This window comes from Balaenoptera borealis (assembly GCF_965194805.1).
Source record: "Balaenoptera borealis genome assembly, chromosome: 13".
NCBI classification, from domain to species: Eukaryota; Metazoa; Chordata; class Mammalia; order Artiodactyla; family Balaenopteridae; genus Balaenoptera; species Balaenoptera borealis.
The window spans coordinates 26728814-26741383 of record NC_138870.1 but is presented as its reverse complement, the minus strand read 5'-3'; the positions used below and the strand labels follow the sequence as shown (position 1 = coordinate 26741383).

Below are 12570 nucleotides of genomic sequence, written 5' to 3'. Positions count from 1 at the left end.
GTAGCTATATTTCCTTTGCTTTTCTCTACTTAGTAGTAATCTGTAGATAGATGGATGTTTGAGTTGTTTATTTTTTGGCATTCTACTTTGATTGGTCTTATATGTGTTATTGAGATACAGGTGTAAGATTTCTTCAGGGTGTATACCTATCATTGGGTTGTAGGGTATACCCATAGTTAACTTCATAGTAAAAACGTTAAACAATTTTCCAAAATTATTGTACCAATTTATGCTAAGACAAATAGTACACAGGAGTTCCTATTGTTCTGTACCTTTGTAAAGATGTAGTACTATCAGATTATTTTAAAAACAGCTTTATTGAGGTATCATAAATATAACATTAACCCATTGTAAGTACACAATTCAATAATTTATAGTAAATTTGTAGAGTTATGCAGCTATCACAACAATTGTGTTTTAGAACATTTCTATAACCCCTTCAAGTTCTCTTTTGTGCCCTTATTTGCTTTCTATCTATAAATTTGGCTTTTCTGGATATTTCATATAAAATAAAGTCTTGCATCCGGCTTTTTTGACTTACCATTATGTTTTTGAGGTTCATCCATGTTATAGCATGTATCAGTAATTCATTTATTTTTATTGCTAACTAGAATTCCTTTGTATGGTTATAACACATTTTGCTTATCCATTTACCAGTTGCTGAATATTTGGATTGTTTTTATTTTGGGCTGTAATGAATAATGTACTATATAAATTTACTTATAAGTCTTTAAGTGGGCATATGTTTTAATTTCTTTTGGGTAGATACCCAGAGTGGAATATTATATTATTTTAACCATGGAGGCTTTGTAATATGCCTTTGTCTGATTGGACAAGTTCCCCATCTTGTTCTGTTTCATAATGGCCCTTTGATGTAAAGTCCCATAAAAAAAAATAGATAACTAATGAGAACCTGCTGTATAGCACAGGGAATTCTACTTCACTGTACAGTAGAAACTAACACAACATTGGAAAACAACTATACCCCAATTAAAAAAAAAAACAACCTATCCCTTCTCTAATTATCAACTTTGTTCATCTGTGAAATCTCAAAGAAAAATTTCCCTCTTTAAATTTACAGGGAATTCCATGGAAGTCCAGTGGTTAGGACTCTGCACTTTCACTGCTGAGGGCTCGGGTTCATCCCTGGTTGGGGAACTATGATCCTGCAAGCCGCACGTTGTGGCCAAAAAAAAAAAAAAAAAAATTTACAATATTTCTGTCACAATACTTAATTTGTCTGTTATAAGTAATTATTTACAAGTCTTTCCTACCATAGTATAAATTTCTTGAGGTTGCTTTCATCTGTGTGATTCTTACTCTGCTACTTGTGTAATATATTTGTGTAGTGAATGAATATCGACAGAGGAATCCTATTGGCTCAGTGCTCTTAAAACCCACAGGCCTCTCTGACCTTAGACTTTATAGATAGCTTTATTATTATTATTATTATTATTACGGTTCAGATTTCTAGCATAAACAATTGAATTTTTAAATTTAACTTTATGTAACTTCTATTAAATACTTTCTCCTTACTTTTTTTGAGTATGTATAGTAAATGGCTAGTTCCTAAAGTCTTAAATCTCCTCTGCTGTTATTAAGGAACTTATTTTGAGATATTTGTACTTAGAAGTTCACAGAATTGATTTTTTTTATCCTATTCGGTAGGAAGCAGTTGAGAAATATGAAGAAGTGCTACATAACTTAGAATTTGCCAAGGAGCTTCAGAAAACCTTTTCTGGACTGAGCCAAGATGTGAGTATGTTTTCTTTGCTTTTCCTAAAACGAATTTAACCACTGATCTTGAAGAAAATATCAGTGTCTGATAATGGTGCTTGGTTATTGTTCATCTAATTCCTGCTTATATTTTATTGGAGGAGGTGGGGTGGAGTATAGTTTCTGAAGAACTAGTGTTTTCAGATTTCTGGAGTCTCAACACAAATGTTATCTGAATATGAGGTATTGTGAATAAAGTGTTAGTTATCTAATGTGTATTATTTCACTCTGGAATTATGGTAATCATTGAGAAGGGGAATGAAAACTATTTTGACAGATACATTTATTAAAGACATTTTAGAATATAGGCTTGAAAATTTATATAGGCTTGTAAGTTTAGCATTATTGGTAGACTCTTCTTGAGAGCGTGGTAGTTATTACCAGGAAAATTTACGGTTCATCTTAAATTTAAATAGTGTTAAGTCTGGTCCCACTGCTTGTTTCAATTGCTCTGTGTTGGCAACTCAAACTTTTCCACAGATTTAATCAGTAATTAATAGTCAAGTCTTAAGCATTCATTAATGAAGTATTCTTCATTGTTTTAGAATCTTAGTGTTAGATGGCCCTTTAAAGATCATGTTCTACCAATTGAGGAAATAATTTGGTGAATTCATTTCTGAGATGGGGAGCATGCCTCATAAGATAGTCTTTTCCAGTTTTTGGATATTTTCTTGTTTGGCGAATTAAAATTCTCTTCTCCATTCCTGTGGCATCAAAAAAGAACAAATAAAAAAATAAAAACCCCAAAACATCATTCTGAAGCTGAAGACAGCTGCCATCTTAATCCTTGTAAAACATAGTTCTGAGTTGCTCTCTTCTGGATGTCTGACTTAATTAACTTTTAAAAGGTATTGTGAAACCTAAAATAGTGTAGTATAGAGATACTTTCTTCTGTTTTCTGGATAATTCTGTTAATGCAAGTCTAAGATGATATTAGCTCTGTTATCCATAGCACACTTTAACTCGTGTTTACTTATTCATCACTTAATTATAATACTTTCTGTTAGTTTCACAGTTGTTAAATACTCCTAGGCTGTTTTAGATACAATACTTCTAAGTCATTTTTTTTCTTGTGTGATTGATTCCCCGCCCCCCCACCCCCCATATGTTAAGTTTAGTTAGTTTTGGTCCATTGTGCTAAAAAAAAGATCTTTTATATCTGCCTTCTGGTTGGAGGTTTGAAGTATATTTTTATAATACTTAAAAATTTCCATTAACTCTCTTTTCTGAGTTACCCTATCAAATTTTCATTTTCCACTCAGGTGTTGTTTTTTCAATGTATGATGTTCTTTTTAGATTTAAATCTTTTTTTAAACACCATCCATGTGCCAGGCACCTATGGAGGTTCACTATTTTTTTTTTTTTTAATAGATTTATTTATTTATTTATTTAGTTTTTGGCTGCGTTGGGTCTTCGTTGCTGCGTGCGGGCTTTCTCTAGTTGTGGCGAGCGGGGGCTACTCATTGTGGCTTCTCTTGTGGCGGAGCACGGGCTCTAGGTGCCCGGGCTTCAGTAGTTGTGGCGTGTGGGCTATAGAGCAGAGGTTCAGTAGTTGTGGCGCACGGGCTTAGTTGCTCTGTGGCATGCGCGATCTTCCCGGACTGGTGCTCGAACCCGTGTCCCCTGCATTGGCAGGCAGATTCTTAACCACTGCACCACCAGGGAAGTCCAAGGTTCACTATTTTTATAGCGAAGTACCTTCCAGCCTAGGAATTTGGGGGCTTTTTTTTTTTTTTGCTAAACTCTTTCTTTTGTCAGACCTCTTCTATGATAGCCTGTTTTGCAGTTTGTGTAACATTTTCTTCTTTCCCTTCAAACTAAAGTTGGAAGCCTTCAGCCCACCACATCTCTCTTTATCTTCATGATATGAGCTTTGTCCTTTGGGGATTTATCATTCTAAGTCATGGTTCAGAAAATAAATTTTATGGTTGGGTGCTATTGGTTGACAGCAGTTTACTTCATATCTTCTTCTTTCTAAATCAGTTTTCAACTGAAAGAAGAGAAGTAACCTGATTCCTTAGTTTCCACATAAATAAGAATAGGCTGCTGTAAGTGGTTTTCATGACATCTGATTATGACCTAGGAGACAGCATGTTTCTTGCTTGATACCTGATAGAATCAATAAATATTTGAGGTCCTGTCATGTGTCAGACTCTATGCTGGGTACTAGTGATATACTGGTGAACAACAGAGATATGGTCCCTGTCATCATGGAGCTGAAGCATAAGGGGGATGCAGCTAAAGAAAAAGATAAGCATTTCATGTAATAGATACTTTGATAGGGGAAGTTCAGAGTGACCTGAGCCCTTAAGAACACCTAATCCAGCCCTGGGAGGTGGCCAAAGAGAGAGCTGAGGTAATCATGTGATATAGTCCTGAAGATGTCCTCAGCACCAATTGCCTTTTCTTATACCATCATGAATCTGTGTCCAAGGGAATCCCACTGTCTTGGAGAGCTAGAATTGCCACCTCTATCGTCTTTCCTCCTCTCAAGCAGAAGCTGAGTTTGGTAAGTGTTATTGGTATAAGTCCATATTAAGGTCTTGGAAAAAGCTTTCTGAGTCTTTGCCATCCTGAAGAAAATACCCTTGCCCACGTAACCCCCAACCAGTCCATTTCTCACTCTTAAAATTTTATCTTCAGCCATTGTCTCTTGTCCCTGGTAGTAGCACAAGTCATATTTATTAAGTTGCTTTCATACCCTGTAGAAAGGAATTAATAATGCCTAATGAATCTTTTTCCTGAGGTTTTTTTTTTTTTTTTTTAACCCCCGTCTTGATTAGGATTTATGAACGTCTCTTAGAGTTTTAAATGTTGATGCTGAATCAAAGTACTTTAACTCATCTATAGGAAAAAATCAAAAAGTTGTTTTTTTTTTTTTTTGTTATCTTGATTTTCATACCTTGGAAAATATCCAGTACGATGTAAACATTACAAACAGAAAAGCACCTATGGGGAGAAAAGACCTTTTGGGTTTCTCAGTGGAAATAGATGGTACTTTTTGTTATTGGTATTTTACAAATGAGAAGCCACTTTTGGGACCCACGTATTATATCAGACTTTAAGGTATTACAGTTGTAAGCTTTAGAGTAGACTCGGAGCTGCTCAGTGTACACACACACACACACTCATCTGAGGGAAAACTTATATTCCACTAATTTTCCATGTGTGTTTCCATGACAAACTATTATGAAAATCTCTCTCAATTTTGCTTAAAAAAAACCCCTGTTTGCTGTGGCTGTTTTTTTGGCATTACATTTGTAAGACATTTTATTTCTGTTTGGTTTTCAATTCCTTATGCGTTAAGCAGTCTTCTTTGGTTGGTTGAAAATCAACCATTTTGAATACTCTTCCCCTGGAACATAAGATTTAAAAAAAAACCCAAACTAAACTGAAGCATTTTCTTAAAATATTTAGCCTAAAAAGGCTTGGTATACATAATATGGAAAAGTAAAACCTTGTGATTAATATGGACATTAATGATAGGTACTTTGCTTCTCATCATGGTGATAGTAGAGGTACTAGATTCAGCCTGGGGTTGAGAGTCACATATTTGGACTTCTTTAGCTTTGGTTAGCTGAGACAAACCAGCTAAGTACCCGGTGACTTCTTTAGCTCAAAAAGCAAGCAGGCGGTTAAATGACCTTGTCAGTTTCACAGTCAGTGTTATATATTTGAGATTTATCATCTAATCTCAACTCTTTGGGATTAGACTTTTGTAGACTAATGGATTGCTAGTATGGGTTGTGGAGAGTTGTCAGCCTTAATTAGCGTTTGTTTTAACAGCTGCTTAAAGCGCAGAAGAAAGCCCAGAGAAGGGAGCACATGCTAAAACTTGAGGCTGAGAAGAAAAAGCTTCGCACTATACTTCAAGTTCAGTATGTATTACAGAACTTGATGCAGGAACATGTACAGAAAGACTTCAAAGGGGGCTTGAATGGTGCAGTGTATTTGCCTTTAAAAGAACTTGACTACCTCATTAAATTTTCAAAATTGACCTGTCCTGAAAGAAATGAAAGTCTGAGGTAAGTTAATGAAAATATTTTCCTGAAACAGGACATATGACACTTTAGTCTAGCTTTTCAGCATGTATATATGTATATGTATGTGTGTATGTGTATATATATATATATATATTCAGCTTTGGAAACGTTGGCCTGCTCAGACTCTTACGAGGTTGATAAGCCTGTCTAGTAAGAAAGTGAATTTGAATGATCTCATTAACCTGCTTATTTATTGTAACACTGATTTTTAAAATGTCTGATCAAGTTTTAACCTTACATAGGTATTAACCATAATACTAATTATGTATATTCTTAAAAATTTTTTTGTAATTATATCAGGCTGTTGTGTTACCTGAGAGTCTTTGCCTCCTTACTACTGCTGTACTTAAGTGGAGGTGAATAAAATTTAACTTGATTAGTATCACTAAACTGTCAAAGTAAGAATTATTTAGTGTTCTTTTTAGGCTGTGAGTAAATACTGAGAAACCAATCTGATAATTTAAAATATAAAACCAGCAAATTGAGGCAACCCAATTTTTTTCTCCTACAGTATCTATTTACTGTTTTTGCTTAGATGGAGTGAATCAGCTAATGAGCAGAAACTCTATGCTTTTGGTTTGTTAGATACAGGTTGTTTCAATGCTGTGTCTGTTAGCCATGCAAAAGCAGTTAGATTTCAACTGCTTTAGAAATTAGCCCTATCAGTGCAGGAAGAAACCTGATAAAACTCTTAATTACCTATATATAGCCATATATATATATTTATTCCCATCCCAATAGTCTATTCCATCATCATTACCTATTTGGATGCTTCCTTCTCTGGCTTCACTTTGGTAGATCCAAGGAATGTAGCTTACTTTAATATGTGAAATGTAAGTGAAACAATTTGAAAAATGAGCTGCTCTCTTTAAAGACAAATGCAGCTCTTAATATTTCCATTCCACGGTTTTTTTAAATCTAGGACATACACTTGATAATGAAGGATACCACACTGATTGCTTTAAACTCTTTTTGGTCTATTCCTTGATAGCTGTATTTGGTAAAATCTTTATTTTAGTTTTAAGGAAAAATGCTTACATTTGAAATCCATAAATGGGTATTTAGTCACCTTTTATAAAATTTCAATTTTTCATTTCCAAAGAGTAAAAAACCACATAATTAACACTGAATGTCTTAATTGTTGATGGATTATATTGTATAAATTGTACTGCTCCATATATAAATATATGTGCCTCTAAAGCCACTTTGTTCTGCTGCTGCTTTTCCTTGTCAGTGTTGAAGACCAGATGGAGCAGTCATCCTTGTACTTTTGGGACCTTTTGGAAGGTAGTGAGAAAGCAGTGGTAGGAACGACATGTGAGTTTTCTCTACTCTGGACTTATGCAGTAAATACTAAACTTTATGTCTAGGAGTTTAGTATGATATTGAGGGCCAAAACTGTGTCAGTCCATCAGAACTTACATGTCTGACAATACTAGATTCATCGGCAGAATGATATCTTTGTTTAGTTCTGTTAAAAGCAGCTGTTGTATAATTGTACTCACTAAAATGGAGCCTAGGGAGAGTTTTGAGGTGACGAGTCACTGTGATTTGGGAACAAGAGCTAGGGACTAGTGCTTGACCGTTTTGGGGTTCAGTTCTCTATTGTGCGGTGGTAGTACCTGTTCTATTTACAAATCTTAAATCCACATATTGTTAATATCCAGGCTTATCTACCAGATCTGCTTAAGAAAATGAGAATCACTTGGCTACATAGTCTATTGAAACATTGTTGTCTGTTGGTCTGGAAATGATCTGGAGAGAAAGAGTCCTTTTGGCTTCCTAGATAGGCTTTGGCCGAATGACCAAGTACAAATGTTTGGACGTGAAGTACACAGTTTTGTGTACTAGTTTAGGATAATGAAGACTCATTGGAAGCTGGTAAACATTTTTGTTACTAGTGATTGCTTCCTTTTTAAAAATATTTAAGTATGAATAACTATCTCAATTTCTAAGTCCTTTCAAGTTTAAACCACAGAAATTTATTGCTTGGCTAGAATGCAAAATGATACAAATACTTTGGAAACTAGTTTGTTAGTTTCTTATAAAATTAAGCATGCACTTACTATATAACCAAGCTATTACACTTATAGTACCCGAGAGAATTGAAAACATACATTCACATGAGTACTTGTACATGAATGTTCATACCAGCTTATTCATAATAGTCCCAAATTGAACACAGCCAGGATGTACACCAACTGATAATTAATAAACAGAATGTGATATATTCATGCAATGGAATCTACTCAGCAATGAAAAAAGGAATGAACTATTGATACTGCAACAGCATGTATGAATCTCAAAATAATTATGCTGAGTGAAAGAAGCCAGACAAAAAATGAGTACATATTGTATGATTCCATTTATATGAAATTCTAGAAAAGACATAACTAGAACGATAGTAGGTCAGTGGTTGCCAGGGAGTAGGGGGAGGAGATTGATTATAAAAGGGGCATAAGGGAACTTTCGGAGTTGTTTAAGATGTTCTGTATCATGGTTATGGTGGAAGTAACATGACTGTTAACATCTGTTAAAACTGTGCACTTAAAATGTGAATTTTGTAAATTATACCTCAAATTTGATTTAAAAAAAAAAAAGGTCATCTGTGTCATAGTATTCCTGTGAAAGGAATAGTAGACCCAAATCAAGTATGAGAGCTCTGCTTAATTTGGGAATTATGTTTTTAGTGGATATTAAAAATAAAATAGACTTCAGACCTATTTATGGTGCAGTGACTTTAATAACATCATTTTAAGATTTTTCTTGATCATCAAATGGTGATGTGCTAGGAGTGAAATATAGCATAACTCAAGAGTAAAATCTTAATCATGGAATTTTATACTTTAAAAATTTTTTAGAGGTTGTCCAAAATAGGTTTTTCTAAAGTTTATGTTTGAGGAACTGTGTTGTTTATTTCTCTTAAAGCCTTAATTACTTGGGGAAGGTAGAGTAATTGCTTTTTGTCATGTCTTGGGGGCAGATGGGAGAAATCACTTTTCTCCCAGCTCAGGGAATAGATGTGTGCTTTTATAACATACTAGATAGAGTCCTTGATTGGAGTCTCTGATTTTTAGCCATTTTTCAAATGGTGGAAATGGAGGCCCAGGGAAACTTAAGTGACTTGCTAAACTTCGGGATTCTGATTTTTAAAATTTATATTGCTTCAGCATGATGTAACGATGGACTGCATATTTCCTTTTCATGGTACGACCAGTTCTTTGAATACCCCCAGTGTAGACGGTTATAATGACATACTACAACTAGGATAAAATTATATAAGGATTTCTAGTCCAAATAATTTTCCATGAACTATTAGGCTATGTGATAACTAAGTCTTAATCACTCTTTCTTAGACAAACACATGAAAGATCTACTATCTAAATTGCTGAACTCAGGCTATTTTGAAAGTATCCCAGTTCCAAAAAATGCTAAGGAAAAAGAAGTATCATTGGAGGAAGAAATGCTAATAAAATCAGAGAAGAAAAAACAATTATCGAAGACTGAATCTGTCAAAGAGTCAGGTTTGTTGTGATCTCTGAAATTCTTTATAGTGGTTGCATTTTTAACACTTAACCAAAATGAGTCAAATCACTGTAAAATGATTATTTTATTTTCTACATGCATGGAAATCTTTACTTGCCCCAGGATAAGCCTAGGTTTAGGACACATCTCTAGGCTTTACTACCATGATTTGCAGAGTCAACCTTAATAGAAACATTAGGTTATACTTTGTTACAAGAGAGTGCACTGTTAAAATGAGGCATTTATGGAATTTGAATTCTTTGTTAAACTATTAGGATCATTCCATTTAAAACCGTTGTTTAAAATGTGAGTTATAGTACATTCCAATACTGTAGTAGAACAAGAATGTAAATAATCTAAGGTTAACATATTGATTTAGGAAAAAAATTGCCAAAATCAGTAAAAGAAATAATGTTTTTCAAAATTCCACTTTTCTTGGGGAAGAAATACTTTGAGTAAATGGCACCTTTGCTATTTATTGTTGAGGCTGGATTTATTTAAGAAATATTACGTCTAAGGAGGTAGTCCAAGCAGCCTTCTGGTAGCCACTAGCAAGATTCGAGTATTTCTTGTTTACCCCATGGCACCAGAGCTATAAATCCAACTTGAAAGAAGCTGTGTTTGTGGGTAAGAGGAGATAGTCCTATTTTCAATCAGAAATCAATTTTTAACTACAACCTGACTTCAGAAAAGTGTCTTATATAAGCAGAGCTACTAGCTTCAACTAGCCTCAGACCACATGCTTTTGACCAGCACCCAATAGTGAGAATTACTCCTGCCATGAATATACTTAATTGCACTATCCTTTTTCTGTTACTATTCTGAAATTTGTTGCTAGAATGAATTACGGTGTAATCAGTCTAAAAACTTATAGTTTACCTAGTACTTATTTAATATTCCTTTTATCTTCTCAGAGTCTCTTGTGGAACTTGCACAGCCAGAGATACAACCACAAGAGGTAAGGTACCGAAAGGTAATTTTCATTCAGTTGTGGTTTTTGAGACTTTTGTATAGTGTTGTGGTTAGGAGCTGAGGCTTTGGAGCTAGACTGCCTAAGCTTGAATCCCGGCTCTGCAGCTTATTAGCTTAATGAGTTTGGGCAAGATATGTAGCTCAGCTGTGTCTGTTAGCCTCCTACCTAAAATGGGGATAATAACAATGCCTGCCTCATATGGTTATTGTGAGGTTTGAAGGAGTTAAATCTGAATTACTTACAATTTGGCCTGGCGCGCAGAACGGCTCAAGTGTTAGCTGATGTTGGTGGTGGTGGTTTTGGTCCCTGTATTGGAATTTGAAGATGGGTGGGATTTTGCTCTTTCCAGACTTTACTCATATTGGTAATAGAAGAGGACATTTGTTCTCTTTCTGAAGTGACATCGGAATTCATGGAAACCGAAAAGAATGGAAGAAGCAAAATCACAGTATGATTGATATATAATGGGAATAAAGAAAAGGCTGGTAATTCAGGAAACATAAGACTTCAGTGTAAAGAGTAGGACTTTGTGTAGTTGAACTACCCTCTGCCTTAACTTGAAGGGAGTCAGGTGGTCCTAAGGCTGGCAGAGGCAGAGTAACCTTGGTAAGAGAGCCTGAGTCAAGCAAATGTGGCACCGCAGTGTGCACTGCTTACCAGTCTTAGGTGAATCAAATATAGGTTGCTACTTTTGAAGTATACTTTTGAAGTTTGTCTTTCTGTTAATTGAGGGGAAAGGAATGGACATAAAAGTAGGATACTCTTTTCAAGTAGGATAAGGTCAGAAGTTTCCTGTTAGCACAGTGGCTCAGACCAGTGGACATAGGAGTTCAGTATTCTCTTCAAGGTCTTCTACAGACTGTGACTTGAGCACATTTTCCCTGTGGTTTAGTTTCTTAACAGACGCTACATGACAGAAGTAGATTATTCAAGTAAACAAGATGAAGAGCAATCTTGGGAAGCAGATTATGCTAGAAAACCAAATCTCCCCAAATGTTGGGATGTGCTTACCGAGCCAGATGGTCAGGAGAAGAAACAGGAATCCTTCAAGTCCTGGGAGTCTTCCGTTAAGCACCAGGAGGTATCAAAGCCCGCAGTTTCCTTAGAACAGAGGAAACAAGAGATTCCAAAACTCAGGTCCACTCTGCAGGAAGAGCAGAAGAAGCAGGATGTCTCGAAAACCAAGTCAGCTCCCAGCCAGTGGAAGCCAGAAGCTCTTAAGTCCAAAGTGGGGTACATTCAGGAGGAACAGAAGAAGCAGGAGACACCAAAGCCTTGGCCAGTTCAGCTGCAGAAAGAACAGGATCCAAAGAAGCAAACTCCAAAGTCTTGGACACCTTCTGTGCAGAGTGAACAGGACATCACCAAGTCATGGGCCACTCCCATGTGTGAAGAACAGGATTCAAGACAGCCAGAGACTCCAAAATCCTGGGAAAACAATGTTGAGAGTCAAAAACACCCTTTAACACCACAGTCACAGATTTCTCCAAAGTCCTGGGGGGTAGCTACAGCAAGCCTCATACCAAATGACCAGCTGCTGCCCAGGAAGTTTAATACAGAACCCAAAGATGTGAGTTGATTTGTATCAGTTTGTTCCTGTCAATGTAGGCATAAATAGAGATTAGTGGTAGTGATAATTTAAAAGTTCTCTTTAGGAAAAGATCAGTAAAACCCATGTTTAATTAATGTATAAAATGTTTCACTTAACTCTTTAATGCATAATTTGTTTTCCCTAGAAAATTGGAAGCAGATTTAATCTGTCATTTGCGCCTAACCTGAAGTGAAATTTCCACAATTAGAAAATATTGTTTTAGTGCTCAAATTTTAATGACATGATATGACATCAAAATAGTGGATAGTTCAGAAAAGACCATAATGTTGAAGAAGTGAGAAATGTAAATGCATGTCAAAAGGCAGGAGACCTTTTTCTGACAGAAGTTACATTTTTCTGTATTCTCTTCCTTCTCTTTCATTTATAGTCACTCAAATTAGCCTGTCCTCTTTGAAGAAGGTACAGATGGTCAGGAGAAGAAACAGTAATCTTTCATGTCCTGTTTCAGAAGAAGCAGTAGTTGGGGAAGGATCTGAATTAGTTCTCTATTTCTGTTTCAAAAGAATTTTCTGCAGATGAAAAGTATAGGCATTAAATATTCTGTAATTAGGTTTTGTAGTATGAGATTTAGTTCAAATATAAGGCCTCATTCTGCTAATGATAAATAACCCATGTCAATAAGATAAGAAGCCTTATAATGA

General features: G+C 35.5%; 1 protein-coding gene across 29 annotated transcripts in view; it reads left to right on the top strand.

The window, feature by feature from the left end:
* The window catches only part of CAPRIN2 (caprin family member 2), a 41260-nt gene that overhangs the window by 9230 nt on the left and 19460 nt on the right, over positions 1-12570 (top strand). For 26 of the 29 annotated variants that reach the window (XM_082352089.1, XM_082352088.1, XM_082352087.1 and 23 more), the window contains 6 exons: positions 1669-1755; positions 5563-5801; positions 7054-7136; positions 9176-9343; positions 10259-10302; positions 11210-11887. In XM_082352089.1, coding sequence (XP_082208215.1) covers positions 1669-1755; positions 5563-5801; positions 7054-7136; positions 9176-9343; positions 10259-10302; positions 11210-11887 — 1299 coding nt within the window. Of the gene's footprint in view, positions 1-1668; positions 1756-4210; positions 4286-5562; positions 5802-7053; positions 7137-9175; positions 9344-10258; positions 10303-11209; positions 11888-12570 lie in introns of those variants that run through there. The other 3 variants (XM_082352103.1, XM_082352099.1, XM_082352098.1) reach the window with 3 other exon arrangements.